The following is a 15,440-nucleotide window of genomic DNA, read 5'->3' on the forward strand; positions in this document are numbered from 1 at the left end:
GGCGTCGAACCCAGTACTAGCAAATGTGTACCTAACAAAGTGGCAAGCACATGTATACTGATCAGTTAATCTAGATAATAATTATCAAACGTTACAGCCCTAACAATAACAACAACAACACACTAACTATGGCAATACTGCGCAAAACTCCAGGCTACCACACAAAGGAACAACATCATGAGGGTCAGAGGAGAGATGGATGAGCTCTGGGCATTCAGCTCTGCCACCACACAACATTTTTCTGTCCAGCATGAGCGACACTGAAAGGACAAAATCAGGACATGAGGCAAAAAGGGAAGGAGAAAAACCCTGTATTTATTTATTATTTAATTATTTACATAACTGAGATTTTCTGAATAATTTCTGGACAACAAACAACAACACGGCCAGAAACGAAGAAAAGAATGGCATGTGTGAAATGTAGCAGTGAAAACGAAAGGGCACTGTGATAATACATCTCTAGATTAATTAGGTTTGCAAAACAAAAAACTAAAAATAATTGTGAAATCGAATACATTTGTAAAATGTTTTATTGTATGAAATAGGTGAGCTCTTTAATTTGCATATGTTGTCCGAGATGGATTTCATATTCAAACATATTTCATTAGGTCACTAAACAAGACAACCCACGGCAAATCAATATTGGTAGAATAGCCTTCTGTCACTCTACTAATCAGATAATCAGCTGGCTGCTTCAGTTCTCCATTTAGGGATTTAATAAACAATTAGATTTAATCCACACAAATTAAACATATCATTATTGCTGCTGTTTCATTTCATGTGGATTCAACTGATGTGAAAAAAGAGATACTCTCGTGTTTCTCCTGCTTCTCTGCACATGTTAAACCTCAGTGCATATATCATCAACCAGCCCCTCTTTCCAGTGCTTTGTTCGAGCAGGTTGTTGGGGGAAGGTTGGGAAGAAATACTAGGCGTGGCTTTGCTGTTGTCATGGCAACAGAGTTATCACTGCCTTTAAACTGTTTCACCAGCTCCTTTACGGAGGAGTGGAGAAACTCAGCCGCCAATAAAAATATACATGCGGGGCTGGTGATGTACATCATTTGTGCTTATTGGTAAAATATTTCAGCTAAGCCGACTGGCTAAGGCTGAGCCTCTGTGCATGCGTGTCATGTCTGACATACCAGTGCAAAGCAAGAACTGAGCACACGCATGGAGAAGCAGGTGCTTGGTGGTTTTCTAAGCAATTTCTTTGCATAGACATGTAATAGCATGGGATGAAACTCATTCAAATGTGCCACTATCAATATTCCGGATTTATACCAGCAGCAATGTGGGAATAGTGTTGTCCAGGATGCAGGAATATCTTCCTTATAAAGCACAAGGTTACAGTTTATTCGTGGACACATACAGAGTCAATAGACTGTGAGTGTGTGGCCATGTAATAGCTCTGAAAACTTGACCTGTAGACAACCCCAGCGAGGAGGTTAAACAACACAAAGCAGAGAAGCTGCTGTACATACAGTCCATCTGTACTGCTGTCAAACGTATGTCTACAAGCCTTTGTGTACCTCATGATGTATCTGTGTGCAAGTGAGAAAACTGACAATATAAAAATATAACACATTTACCTCCATGCTGTCTCACTGAGTATAGATAGCTTCTTTAAACGAGGTCAGGATAAATCAGACATCTGCTACAAATGTAGCTCCATTCACAGCCAGGTTTGCTTTCAAGGGGTTGCTGAATTTAGACAGTCAAAGTCAGTGGCAGCTTCTGTGTGCTTTAAAAAGCACTGATCAAACCTGCTTAATTAAGGCAGGCTTGTACTTATCGTGTATTGTCAGACTAAGTAGTGAACAGCCATCTAATATGGACTGTTACTGTGTAAGATGTTGCAAATATTACCATCTGGTGTTAAAATACAGTACTGCAGTAATTGCTGTGCAATACATTAATAGTCCATTTTAGAGGGCTGATGTCACACTATAGTTTTAAGTATAAACCTCAAGTAGTATCCATTGAGGGTTTTGGCTACATCGACACCAGGGGATAAGCTAAAAGGAAAACCACAATAAATTCAAAAGAAATGTAACTGGTTGACAAGGTCAAAACATAGTACTAATCAGCCTGTCCTCCTATTCTATATTCAAAGCAGTAGTTTATCAAATGTAACCCTGTAATGTCAAGTGTATCATATTTGATACAAGGCTTTCACATCATCAGCATGCCTCTGAAAAACCTAAATAAATTGTACAATAAATTTGAAAGCAATAAATTGAAACAACACAAAACAAAAAAGAACAAAGATAACACAGATGTAACAAATATGATAGAAATTAAAGCTGGTATGTGCAAATTAATATTTCATTTCTCTCTCTCTCTCTTTTAAATTGTGTTAGAAGGTTCAATAAACCTTTAAAAAAAATTCTGGTAACATTTTCATGGCTCAGGCTTTAATGGGATAAGAACAGATGCTTTACTGTGTATTTTCCTTTACCATACAATAAACCTTACAATTCTGGAAAGTTAAGTTGGGGAATAAAAGTGCATTACCAGCCCAGAATGTATATATTTATTTATATATATATATATTTTAATGAACAACATACTAAAGTGTTGGTTTTACAGTACTGTGCGTTAAAAGTGTTCGTAAAAGAGTTTACAAATACTGTATATTTTAATGCAGGATTGAGATCAGGATTGCAAACTCAAGTGAGCTTCAAGTTCAGTAACAACAACAATGTGAAGAGAGGGCAGATGCACAATATCCAGTCAGCAGGATGTACTATTGCCCTTGTCATGCTTGTCTCTGTGTGGCTTTACAAATATAAGTAGGAAATAATGCTAAATATAAATTCTCAATTGGAAGTTCTTTACCTGTAAAATGTAGAGCACTGAAGAACATGCAAAGCTCATAACTCATCTGTCTTTCTTCTTCACAGTCTGTAGCTCAGGGCTGTGAATGTAAAGCCTGGAGGCCAAACTTGGCTCTGCAAAGATTCCACTCTGGACCGTATAAAGGAGGGCATAAATTCTGGACTTTTAAGAGTTCTTTCACAAGTTTTCCTGCTGATGATAACTTCTCCCATGGCCATTCATATTACACCATAAAACTGAGTTTATTTTTGTTTGGCTTTTTCCACAATCCACTATAGAAGTTTTCTGTTGCAGTGGGTCCAGAGTAAAACAAACAAACAAACAAAAAATATCAGGACGTTTTATGTGAACGAAAAGAAATTTTGTGTTTCATAATTAAAATTAAAATGAGTTTGGTATCCCTGGTGCATTCCTGGTTGTTTCTCTCTTTGTTGCATTTAGGAAGCAAATTAAAAACAGCCACTTAATACCTTTTATTCATTCGGTCAGATATGGTAATAGTATAAATAACAATGACAGTTAAATCAGGTACTTACACGTAATTTGTGATTTTTCAATGATTTAGCAGAGCTAACTCAGCTCACTAAATTGGAAAAAAAGTTATTTTGTTTTATTTTGGTCACTCTCATTTCAAGTATTCATGTTTGAGGTTATCTGACTTTGTTGTTTAATGACATATCTAAGAAAATATATTTTATAAAAGCCCTGAAAAGTTGTTTTTGTTGCCAGATTTTCGCTTGGCTACCTGCAGGCCAGAGATTTTACAGATTCTTTCTCTAATCTTAACATTTCCTACCGTTTTTAGAGCATTTGAACGCGACAGAGCATTTTGAGCGCCAACTCTGGCTGTGGTGGCTAAGGCAGAGCAGAGGAGGGGGTGGGTTTGAAAATAAGAAACAGATGAAAAACAAGCTACACTAATAGTAGTTAACTCGTAGTTTTCTGGCCATGTTTCGCTATAAGACTGCCTGGTTTTCTAGCAGTGTGCCACAGACCTGTTACATGTTTTGGAGTAAGTATCCTGTTTTTAGCTTTGGTTTAAGCTAGCCATCCAAATAAACCTAGCCTAGCAACCAAAAAAAAGTTTATAGAATTATCTTAAAGATGCTGCTGCTGTGATAAGGTTAGTTTAAAGTAATTTAACAAAGTCTTGATTTAAAGGGACCTGTAGTACTGTGCACAAGTCTTGAGGTACCACTAATGTCTTTATTTTTTGCTTCAAAGAAGCCAGACTTTCTGTGTATTTTTTAAAGTAGTCTAAGTAATAGTTCTCCAATCTTTCTGAAGGTCTTTCAAGTCCACTCCTTCTACCTGACCGACCCAAACACTGACCTGTTTAATTATTCAAATATATATTTAAAAAAATAATAAATCTGCATTTCTTTAGTTGAAGCCTATTTTTTGCCTTACATACTGTATTGTAGCGTATGTTTGTACCTTTCAATAAATCACTGCACCATTTTGCTAGCAGAATATCAGGGATTGAGGGGTGGAGGAAGTCTTTTTCACAGTACTGTGCTCTGGCATTTATAGAAACACCTTTGTTAGCTTGTTCTGATCGCCTTTTATCTCTTAGCTTCAGAGGGGGGCTCCATTGCTCATTGGAGGACAGCGGATTACCTTTTCAGTGAAGATGCTACATGCCCTGATACTCTTAGGTTAGCATGCTGAGCTGAAAAGCTTTACATTTATCATCCTCCGGAGAATTTGTGTTTGTAAGGCATTTTTCCACAATCCCTTTAAAGCTTAACACATAAATACTGTTTTTTAGGATCTTTGAGAGCAAGGATTACCTCTGGAACAAGCTGACAATATTTCACAGCTTGTTTCTGTCCACCTGTGAAAAGAGGCAGAGTGTGAAGTCTGTGAGCATTGGTCAATATGTGCTGCCTCCAGCCTCCGTACAAGATGGTAAGGATTAATTTATGCCTATTAATTTGTTGTGATTAAGCAATACTAAGTCCTTGTTAGATAAGACTGAGGTGTACAGAGATAATAAGAAATAAAAAAGAGATGTTGAGAAACAGATATTGATTTAACCTACTTAAAGTTTGTTCACTGCTTTTTCTGGACATTTGATAAATAAAAATATATTATATGAGTGGATAAATTAACCAAAAAAGTGTTAAAAATATTATATATTACAATCCTGGTAATTTATTTGTGCGGGAGGACCACAACCTCTTTTTTAAATGAAGGGAAAACCCTGAATTATTTTCTACACAAACCACTTCTTTAGATTTTTGCCTCTTCATTTAAAAAAAAAAAAGGATAGTTTTTCCTCAGGTTCCTGAGAACATTTACAAGAACTGCCACTTTCTGAGTGGTTCAGCTCAAAAAATGTCAACCTGTCTTGACGTTGGAAACAGCTTCTCATTTATGTATCATTTCAGAGGTGAGAAAAGTGTTTGGGCAGCTGATTTGGGAGCGTAATAATGAGCAGTCAGCGGATGAGGTACGGACAGCAGCAAGATAAACTGCACACAGGTTACGCCTGTAATTCTTGTTTCCACACTAATGTGTGTGAGATGCTGAAACAGTTAGCCTGACGAGTCCTCTGTTGGTCGTGCACTCTGTTATACAGAAACATGCCACACTCCCTTTGTGATAAACCAGTATACACTGTTTGTGGCTGAGTTGCTGTTGTTCCCATTTACTTACACTTTGTTATAATTCCACTAACAGCTGTTTGTGGAATATTTAAAGGGGACATGAAATGCTACTCAAATAAAGGGTAATTTACACCATTGAGCCCTGCTCTCAAAAACTGACATAGATGTTGGTCTGGTGACTCAAACAAACTCTCCTCCACACTCTTCTCGTTTATAAAGTGCTTTACAAACGATTACTGCTAAAGAGACAGACAGTGAAAGTGGGCAGTATATCTCAGTTTCTTGGCATAAAACTCATTGTTGCAGCCAGGGACAGCACAAAAGTGATCCCCTTAAGCTGATTTTTATTTTTAATGTCCTATTTTCCTCTGAGTTATCGATTCTGTCACTAGTTAGCTAACAAAAACAAATGGAAGTCCGTTAGCCGCAACCAACCAACCAGATGAGGTCACGTTCGTTCCGTACTGACAGAAGATGATGCTAAACACGCTTTTAAAACTTTAACTTTAAGCACTTATTTCTTAAATCCACAGACAGAGTTACATTTATGTCAGTTTTTGAGAGCAGTGCTCCGCGATGTAAATTAGCCTTTATGTGTGTAGCATTTCATGTCCCCTTAAATAGCGAGTAAATTTCACGACTGAACTTGTTGCGCAGGTGGCATCCTATCACGGAACCACGCTGGAATTTACTGAGCTCCTGAGAAGGACCCTTTCTTTCACAAATGTTTGTAGATGTCTGCTAGGCTATTTATTATAAAGAATATTCATTCATCCATCCATTTTCTTCCACTTACCCTGAATTGGATTAGTTGAACTCGCATCATGGCACATTGCTCAGGAACTTGCTGTGTTTTGTGTTACATGTAATGGGATTTAAAATAAATAAACTTAATTAGAGTAACTCCTTTTTTACAGCACTCCCTGAAAAGCTATAATTGCCCAACAGATGATGAGTTCAGCGAAGAAGAAATCAGCATAAGGTAGTATGTGGACTTCCAACTATAAATATTGTGATTCTGATTTTAAAAAAATGTAGACTCACTACTAAACTAATAAAGCCTCCATCACTCTGTTGGCAGTTCTGGATTATCTGACACCGACTCATCAGAAAATGAAGCACCACTTTGTGGTCGTATGCAAAAATATCCAGTTAAAAGCACGATTACAGGTGAAGAATTGTTAGTTACTGTTCTTTTCACAGTTTGTTATTGACCTGTATCAAAGGTCTAGTGTAATAATAGAAGACAGTAAAAGGCAGAAGACATATGTGTGCTACACATTATTACTTTCTACTTACTCCTTGCAGGGTACGTCAGCATGGACAAGCTGCAGAAATACTCGGGTGACCTGTGCGATTTCTATTGCGGGTGTTTCCGATGCTTCAGATGTAAAACACTCTGCTGTTTGCCACACTCATAAGCAAGCAAATAGTTAGAGAAAACCAGCAGTTTTTACAAGATGAGTTATTATGTTTGTTTATTATGTTTACATTGCCTTCCTGCACTGATTTATAATAAATCAGTATGTTATAGCTACTGCTGATGCCATTTTGTGATTTTATTGTACTCTTGTTACAGTTCTGTGTGCTACAATATAATGTTGTATATGTGTGTTAGCTTTTGACTTTCATATCATAAACGATGGAGATTTGCCACACGACACTGGTTGTCCTGTGACATTTTATTTATGTTATCCCTCTGACATTGTCCCTAGTTTTTATTGTTGCCTGATGAAACCCTCCCTGAAAGGAGAATCATATTAGTGGCTCCACACTTAAAATTATAAACTTTTTTTTCTGTCTATTTAAATCCACAAAGCAAAGTTTGAGACAGGAATCAAATTGATGTGCTCATTGAATATGCTTTAACTCTGCTAACTTCCATGACAAATACAGCGACCTGGATTGAATCTAGTGAGCGTGAGAGATGGGTGAGCCACCAGCTAATAGTCTTCTAGTTTACAGTAGGCTTATTAAATTCATGAAAAAAAATCAACCTGCAGAGTTTTCACTGAGCTCCCACGAGCACAACGACTTTTGATCCATCCAGTGTGCGACTCAGACTTTTGCTCTGGGACAGCCTGCAGCCCCCTGATCAATCAAGAAATTAATGAATAACAAAAAGATATGTAAGCAGACAAGGTTTTCTCTTCAGTGTAGCCACCTAACAAGGGGCACCTTGAGAATAACAAAAATATTGCTACCATTTCTTCTGCATCTGTTTAGCTGTTGGTGTACAACATTTACGTGCATTACACCTATCTGTGTGACTGAAGCATAATTACAAGAATCCAAATTGCAAATTTGGAAACTGTGGGGTGGTGCAACGGGGCAGTGGTTAGCACTGTCACCTCACAACAAGACACTTCCTGGTTTGAACCAACTGGCCAGCTGGGGTCCCTCTTCTTTTTCAGCTGTTAACAGCATTACTCCAGCTGCCTGCTTGGCTTGGGTGATGGTACTACTCTCCAAGCCTGCAGGAAAGCACTGCAGATTCCCATCCCACAAAGAATTTGTACACTTACACAACCAATTACTGGATTTCACGTTTCAGCTCCAGATTCTATTTACATTTCCTGTTTATCTTAAAAACACAATATGCAATAAAGCACTTAAACTTAACTCCTGCTCCCATATCCACAATAGTTGCCACATTGCATGACTTCCCATGTTTGATTGGGCAGATTTTTATGTTGGATGCTCATCACGACCCAACCCCAAAGAAATTTGTTTCCCCTCTTAAACCTGTATTTATGATTGGAAGTTTCTTAAGCATTTCTGACTCCATTACATCAGAATCACTGAAACATGCTTCACTGCTTCTCTACCTCGTCACATTGTTCGGTGTTGTGTTTTCCTGGTAATTACACAACCGTATATAATTTTCTGCGACCTACTCTTAAGCTAAAATAGATTGACACTTTTCTCTTTTATTTGAAATTGAATTGCTTTTACTTTTATTTATACTGCACAGTGCTCGCGGCCCACCTGTGCAGCCAGTTAGATTTTTTAGTTTTAGTTTTTTCACATTTTCTGAGTATCACCTCCTCTTATCACCTCTTGATTTAGTGTCTGTTTAGGCAGAATAAATATACATATAATTATTAATTATCGCCCTAATATAAGTACATCTGATCTAAACTTTAGTTACTACCTGACCTCTGTACCGCGGGTTGTTTAACGAGCCACTCAGTTTTACTCCCTCCCCTTTTCAAATGGACGCTCTTATTTGACTCAAGTAGCACCACGGCAATTTAAAAATAATTTTGCTTATTAAATAGCTCGTATCAATGATGAAGATTTAAGATCAATTTGCGATTAATAAAAATATAGTTTGTAGCTTTACTCGAGGGACAAAGAGTAGTTTTGGTGTCACACTTGTGCAGTTTTATGTTTTTGCGTCGCAGCGTCCACCCCTACAAAGTGGACTGCTCCGCAGCGTTTTAAGCCAATCAGGGGCTTTGTTTAGGAAGGCGTGCCCTGCCATTGCTTTGAGTACTTTGAAGCTGAGAGGAACTAGAGACGCTCTGGGCTGTCTGTTTGCACTTTGCCGTGCTTTCTGTTGACTTAACGTCGTTGTTGACTTAGCCCAGCATTTCTCTCTGTCATGGCGCAAGACAATCTTTCCCTGGTGCTGCACGCTAAAGGAGACCTGCGGCTGGTATGAAACTGTGCTGTGACGTTACATATTCGCGTTCATTTACACGCTGTGTGACTTCAATTGACTGCAACTATTTTGCATTATCGTCGTTTGTCACAGGAAAATCGCCCTATCCCGGAACCAGGACCCAATGGTATAGTACTGCACTCAAGTGCAGCTTATATTATATACGTCATCAAAGAGCAAACAAACCCAAACGTCCAAAGAGGCTGTTATTGCTATTTTAAATGCTTTTTCAATGAATAGAGTTATTGGTCATTATATTTTAATTATGCCATTCATTTCTTTTGACTTAAAACACATGGGCATTGCCTCTTTTCATTAGTATGGTGTTGAAGCAAGCAGCTTAAAATGTAGAAAATTGCATGATCTCTACTCAGACCAGTCTGGGAGTGCAGCTGTGTCCTAACTGCGTTCCTGCTTTGCCTTTTGTGCTCAGAGGTTTTGCTGCAGATGCACTCTGTGGGAATCTGTGGCTCAGATGTGCACTATTGGCAGAATGGCCGGATAGGGGACTTTGTGCTCAAAAAACCCATGGTCCTGGGGCACGAGGCCTCGGGGAGAGTGGCAAAGGTTGGCTCAGAGGTCAAGCACCTTAAAGTGGGTAAGTGCAAATATAGTATGTAACTCTGAGCTGTGCACCAAAGCCAGCGTCACCTAAAGTTTAAACTGAGGAAACTTATTCTAAATTTACCCATCACACAAACTGAATTTAGATTAAGGTTCATGGTATGGAACCCTTCTACCCTATGCTAGTTTTCACTCAGCTATGTGGTGATAGTTGCGCAGATGAAACGATCCGCTTTAATTTTTACTTTCATTTTCTCTAGGTGACAGAGTGGCTATTGAGCCTGGTGTGCCCCGTGAGATGGACGAGTTCTTCAAAACTGGACGCTATAATTTGTCTCCCACTATCTTCTTCTGTGCCACACCCCCTGACGATGGAAACCTCTGTCGCTATTACACACACAGTGCCAACTTCTGTTACAAGTACCAGTGTTTTTCCAAGATTGCGCCATCAATCGCGAAGCTGCCTCATCTGTCTGTTGGCTAACACGCATAAGTTTTCCTTTTTCTCTCTTCAAAAACTGTTCAGGTTACCTGATAATGTCACATTTGAGGAGGGAGCGCTCATTGAGCCTTTGTCTGTGGGAATCCATGCCTGCCGAAGGGCTGGAGTGACCCTTGGTAGCACTGTGTTCGTCTGTGGCGCAGGTAAAAATTAGACAAGTCATCAAATCTGCTAGTAATATTCCATCAACAAGATGAAAACTAGGGTATTTGAGTAACCTGCTCGTGCAAGTAAGGAATCCCTTTGGCACACAGTGGGTGTAAACTAAAATGTGAGTCCTACTGACTTAACAAAACTGAAGTGATGTGGGGAAAAACTGCCCCTTTCCATGCAGGTTAATCTCCTTAATGTTTAACTTGTTTTCAGAAAAAAGATTAAGTTCATTTAAGCACTCTGTCAGTAATACCTGATGGAGCACTTGAACTTTCTTTTTAAATGTAGGTTTGTGTAACACAGGTTTGCTTAGACTATTTATGCATGCTTCCTCTCTTTATACAGGACCTATCGGGTTGGTCTGTCTGCTTGCAGCCAAGGCAATGGGGGCCTCACAGGTCGTCATATCTGGTAACACTATTTGTCATTTTAAGCACTCATCTTAACAGAAGTATTCATTCTGCTAATTCAACTTAACTCTGGTTTCCTTCCTTTGCTGTGTTCAGATCTGTCTGAGGAGCGTCTGTTGATGGCCAAAGAGCTGGGTGCAGACTTCCTGCTGACTGTGAAGAGAGGAGATGGAGCCCAGCAGCTGGCAAAGAGTGTAGAGGAGATGTTGGGGACCCAGCCTCACATTACCATTGAATGCACTGGTGTTGAGAGCTGCATCCAAACTGCCATCTATGTATGTGGCCAGTAAAGACAAAAGTTGTAGTCGCATTTCTGAATCGTTCCATGCAGTTAATAGATGAGGGAGTAAGAATTTAAAATCTGGATTACATTATTGCATGAGATGTTGAAACTTGAAGTTCTCTTGCCTGCCATCAGTGGTGGGATCTAAAGTTATGTATTAAGTATGGTTCTTTAATTTAGCTGAATATTTCAAAGTTTCATGCAGCTTTTGTAATTCAAATCAGCAGTGACATGTCCTTTTGATTGCTATAGTTGTTGGCAAAAGTTTTTCGTTGCATAATACCTGATGAGCTCATGAGATATGATGCAAGGTTAAACTGTGCAAAATGGTAAAAACAGCACCAACTAAAACGGGAAATGTTATCAGCACATTGCGCAAGAAATATGAACACCTGTAAATATGTTTACTTGCGATGGTTGACGTACATGTTGATTTTAAAATGTCAAGGTAGAGTTATCTTTTTATAGCTCAGGTAAAGGATCTGAGCAGACACCATCTTATCTGTATCTGTCCCAACATAAAGAGGGTTCAGTCTCTGCCAACTCATAAAATAATCACTGTTTTGTTTTCTTCCCCTTTATCAGGCAACCCGTTCTGGAGGTGTCGTGGTGCTGGTGGGTCTTGGCTCAGAGCTGGCTACAGTTCCTCTGATCAATGCCGCTGTAAGAGAAGTAGACATCAGAGGAGTTTTCCGCTACTGCAATACGTAAGCTAACTTGGTACTTTTTTTTTCTTTTTTTTTTTTTCTACAAGTGGATGTTAATAGTTAAGTTCCATCAATTTTAAAGGCAGTAATGTGTGGACCCTTTTTATTTTTGGGCTAAGCTAAAGTAATTATTGCACTTAAACAATTGTTTGTGTTGCAGCTGGCCAATGGCGATTGCCATGTTGGCGTCAGGTAAAGTGAATGTCAAGCCCCTTGTGACCCATCGTTTCCCTCTGGAGCAGGCAGTCCAAGCCTTTGAGACCACACGTCAGGGTCTTGGAATAAAGGTTATGTTAAAGTGTGACAAAAATGACCAAAACCCCTGAACGGATCAACTGACAGCGGCTCTGCATGACTAGCACAAACTGGACATTGACCCGAACAAAGATAACAGCGCTAGTTCAAAACAGTCCCTCAACTTGACCACGCTTTGAAAGAAGTGACTGCTACACTGCTTGCACGGCACACATGTAATTAGAATTATTAAATGGTACGATTAAAGGACTTCATAGTGCCTAATGATTCCAATACTAAAACATAATACTTGTATGACCGTATGTAATGTGCAATTTCCTGGTATCTGTAAGTTAAGGATTAATTTAAATGTTGTAAAAATAAAACCAAATCTTGCATTATTGAAGTTTGTATTTCTAAAGTGGAGTACATTTGTAGGTTCTGCATTTACAAATGTCAACACTAGGGGGCATAAGAACTTCAAAGTTGAATTGATGTCAATCGTACCAGAGCGTACAATGTGTTAATTGTAGTGTGCTGTGTTTATAGTGGGTGTGCAGGAAATCAATGTACTCAGCTGTGCAGAAAACTGGAACTGATCAAAGAAACCTGCCAAATGGAATTTACTCTTGAAATACTATGCTACAATGTGTTTATCAAAATCTGGAGCAGCCTCACAGTTCTTTCTCCTCTGGAGCTGCTCGTTTTCTTCATGCAGTGGGTTGTTGGAGACAAGTGCCACCAGAATGAGTCATGCAGAGTATGGACAAACCAGCTGAGTTTTATAGCACACGGTTTCCCTGAAGCAATAATACTGAGTTTATATACTTATAAACTCCTGTTTTGTTTTTTTTGTTTTTTTTCCCCCCCCAATAAGGCGACGAGCACTTCAGAACACTTATAATTACACAAAGCTGCCTTATGCAAAAACATGCATGTGATTAAATTACAGGAAACAATGTTCAGTAAATTATTTGCTGAGAAGCAAATAAGCATCCTCCATCATGCCATACAATATTCCTCTGTTCCATGGCTGTAAATTAGCAGATTATAACAGATAATTGGTCACCTCTATCATTGCTCTGATATTTGATGGTAAACCTTTTTTGTTTTGTGCTTGGTCTCAATCTGAGAGCGACTCATTCTATGTGCATGAGAAGACCATTGAAAGAAATGCCTTTGCAAAGCTGCTTTTTTAAAATAAAAGATTTAATGTATTTTCTACACTGACAGCTTTAGGCATCAAAAGAAGAAAACACTGCAGCCTTGCTTTCGAATGAATACCTATTATGAAACTGTCACATAGCAAGTGCCTTTCGTCACACACAGGCTGAATTATAATCCTATGCGCCTTTAAAAGCACAAGTAAAACTGATAATTAAGGCTCCTTCTATTCTGTTTGGATAATGCTTGGGTATCCTGTATCCCTGCCGAATGACCTCATCTGTAGTTTTTGATGAGTCAAAACGGCTGCAATGAAATTTCACACTACATAATATATCAAGAGATGTCTTACTATTCACTGCTCAATTGAGAGATGCTAATCAGATCAGAATCAGTCTTACCTGAAGCGTCTATAGTAATTTAATTATTTAGTCGTAGTAATCATCTCATGTGATGGCTGTGGTAGAACGGATCATCTGCTGTTCCGTAGGTCGGTAGAGCAATCCCCGGCTTCTACAGACCATGTTCCCAAGTATCCTTTGGCAAGATGCTGAACCTTGAGTTGCCCCTGAGTGTCATCTTTGTGTGTGTGTGTATGAAAGGTGCTGTATAAGTAACAATTCTTTTACCACAGATATTAAGTTGTTTTTACTTCTGACTAAAGCAGGCAATCAAAATTTCCACTTGTATCATAAACACTTCAATGTAGCCTGATTTATTTTATTTTAATCATCCAAGAGGTTTCTCCAATTCTAAAACTAAATGACTGAAAGTCCCAGATAAAACTCCACCATTGATTTTAGAACTGAAGAAGCTTCTTGGATGAGAGGTGAAACATCTTTATGAAATTTAAAGTCCAGTTGCTTTCTTTCCAAGCTTCATCCATCCACCATCATGATGTTGGATGGATGACTGAGAACCTACAAAGACATAAACAACATGAAAAAATGGTGTGTAACAGTGTAGGGAACATTTTTGTGGGACGCTTATGACCCATAGTACTGACTGAGCATCATTTAAATATCACAGCTTGTCTTGGATATGTTGCTAAACATCTTCTGATGGCTGCTTCCAGCAGGATAACATGTCACTAAGATCAAAGCATCTCAAACTGGGTTCTTAAACAGGACAGTGAGTTCATGGTACTCAAATGAACTCCACAGTCACCATACAGTGGTGTGAAAAAGTGTTTGCCCCCTCCCTGATTTCCTAGTGTTTTATATGTTTCTCAAACTGAATGTTTCAGATCAAACAAATTTAAATATTTGACAAAGATAACACAAGATGCACTTTCTAAATAAAGGTTTTTATTATTGGGAGGGGGGGTAGAATTGTTGCAATTTGGCCACATTGGAGGGTTTTCGAGCATGAACCACCTTATTAAGGTCATGCCACAGCATCTCAATCAGATTCAGATCAGGACTTTGACCAGGCCACTCCAAAGTCTTCGTTTTGTTTTTCTTCAGTCATTCAGAGGTGGACTTGCTGGTGTGTTTTGTGATCATTGTCCTGCTGAAGACAGACAGCAGAATTCAGGCTTCCATTTACTACACGTCTTCCAGGTTCTTATACAGCAAAACAGCCCCAGACCATCAAAGTATCATATTTTACTGTTGGTATGACATGCCTTTTCTGAAAGGCTGTGTTACTTTTACACCACATGTAATGCGACACACACCATCCAAAAAGTTAAACTTTGGTCTTGTCAGTCCACAGAATATTTTCTCAAAAGTCTTGGGGATAATAAAGATGTTTCCTGGCAAAATAGATGAGCCTTTATGCTCCTTTTGCTCAGCAGTGGTTTTAGTCTTGAGTCTGCCATGCAGGCCATTTTTGCCCGGTCTCTTTCTTATGGTGGAGTCCTGAACATTGACTTTAACTGAAGCAAGTGAGGCCTGCAGTTCTTTGGATGTTGTTCTGGGGTCTTTTGTGACCTCTTGGAAGAATCGGGTAATTTTGGTCAGCTGGCCACTCCCGGGAAGGTCCACCACTGTTCCATGTTTTCGCCATTTGTAGATAATGGCTCTCACCGTGGTTCGCTAGAGTCCCACAGCTTTAGAAATGACTTTATAACCTTTTCCAGACTTGAGAGATCTCAGTGACTTTGTTTCTCATTTGTTCCTGAATTTCCTTGGATACTCCATTATGTCTGGCAGGTCCTATTTTTCTTGATTGAGAACAGGTGTGGGAGTAATCAGGCCTGGGTGTGACTAGAGAAATTGAACTAAAGATGTGATACACCACAGTTAATTTATGTTATAATGGAGCAGGTGGGGCAATCACTTTTTAAACAGGGCCATGTA

At 38.9% G+C, this 15,440-nt stretch overlaps 2 protein-coding genes across 2 annotated transcripts; both read left to right on the forward strand.

Annotated features, from left to right (window-relative positions):
* The first annotated feature begins 3,671 nt into the window (after positions 1–3,671).
* Positions 3,672–7,114, forward strand: terb2 (telomere repeat binding bouquet formation protein 2). Its single transcript, XM_031748668.2, has 7 exons — positions 3,672–3,853; positions 4,418–4,499; positions 4,613–4,752; positions 5,235–5,296; positions 6,371–6,435; positions 6,535–6,623; positions 6,762–7,114. Exons 1-7 carry the CDS (start codon positions 3,790–3,792, stop codon positions 6,872–6,874), a joined length of 615 nt encoding a protein of 204 aa, XP_031604528.1. The 5' UTR covers positions 3,672–3,789; the 3' UTR covers positions 6,875–7,114.
* A 1,797-nt stretch (positions 7,115–8,911) lies between these two features.
* On the forward strand, positions 8,912–12,379 carry sord (sorbitol dehydrogenase). The gene is made up of 9 exons (XM_031748718.2): positions 8,912–9,114; positions 9,214–9,247; positions 9,554–9,718; positions 9,945–10,104; positions 10,211–10,329; positions 10,685–10,750; positions 10,846–11,024; positions 11,618–11,739; positions 11,900–12,379. The coding sequence occupies exons 1-9, from the start codon at positions 9,061–9,063 to the stop codon at positions 12,063–12,065; spliced, it is 1,065 nt and encodes a 354-aa protein (XP_031604578.1). The 5' UTR covers positions 8,912–9,060; the 3' UTR covers positions 12,066–12,379.
* Positions 12,380–15,440: the final 3,061 nt, after the last annotated feature.

Source organism: Oreochromis aureus, linkage group 1, assembly GCF_013358895.1.
Source record: "Oreochromis aureus strain Israel breed Guangdong linkage group 1, ZZ_aureus, whole genome shotgun sequence".
Classification (NCBI taxonomy): Eukaryota; Metazoa; Chordata; class Actinopteri; order Cichliformes; family Cichlidae; genus Oreochromis; species Oreochromis aureus.

Bases quoted from the DNA above. Each gene is read 5' to 3' on its own strand.
- terb2 (XM_031748668.2), top strand. From the start codon at position 3,790: ATGTTTCGCTATAAGACTGCCTGGTTTTCTAGCAGTGTGCCACAGACC. The intron at 3,854-4,417 runs GTAAGTATCCTG...TTTATCTCTTAG, and splicing joins GACCTGTTACATGTTTTGGA to CTTCAGAGGGGGGCTCCATT. The intron at 6,624-6,761 runs GTGAAGAATTGT...TACTCCTTGCAG, and splicing joins AGTTAAAAGCACGATTACAG to GGTACGTCAGCATGGACAAG.
- sord (XM_031748718.2), top strand. From the start codon at position 9,061: ATGGCGCAAGACAATCTTTCCCTGGTGCTGCACGCTAAAGGAGACCTG. The intron at 9,719-9,944 runs GTAAGTGCAAAT...CATTTTCTCTAG, and splicing joins GGTCAAGCACCTTAAAGTGG to GTGACAGAGTGGCTATTGAG. The intron at 11,025-11,617 runs GTATGTGGCCAG...CCCCTTTATCAG, and splicing joins GCATCCAAACTGCCATCTAT to GCAACCCGTTCTGGAGGTGT.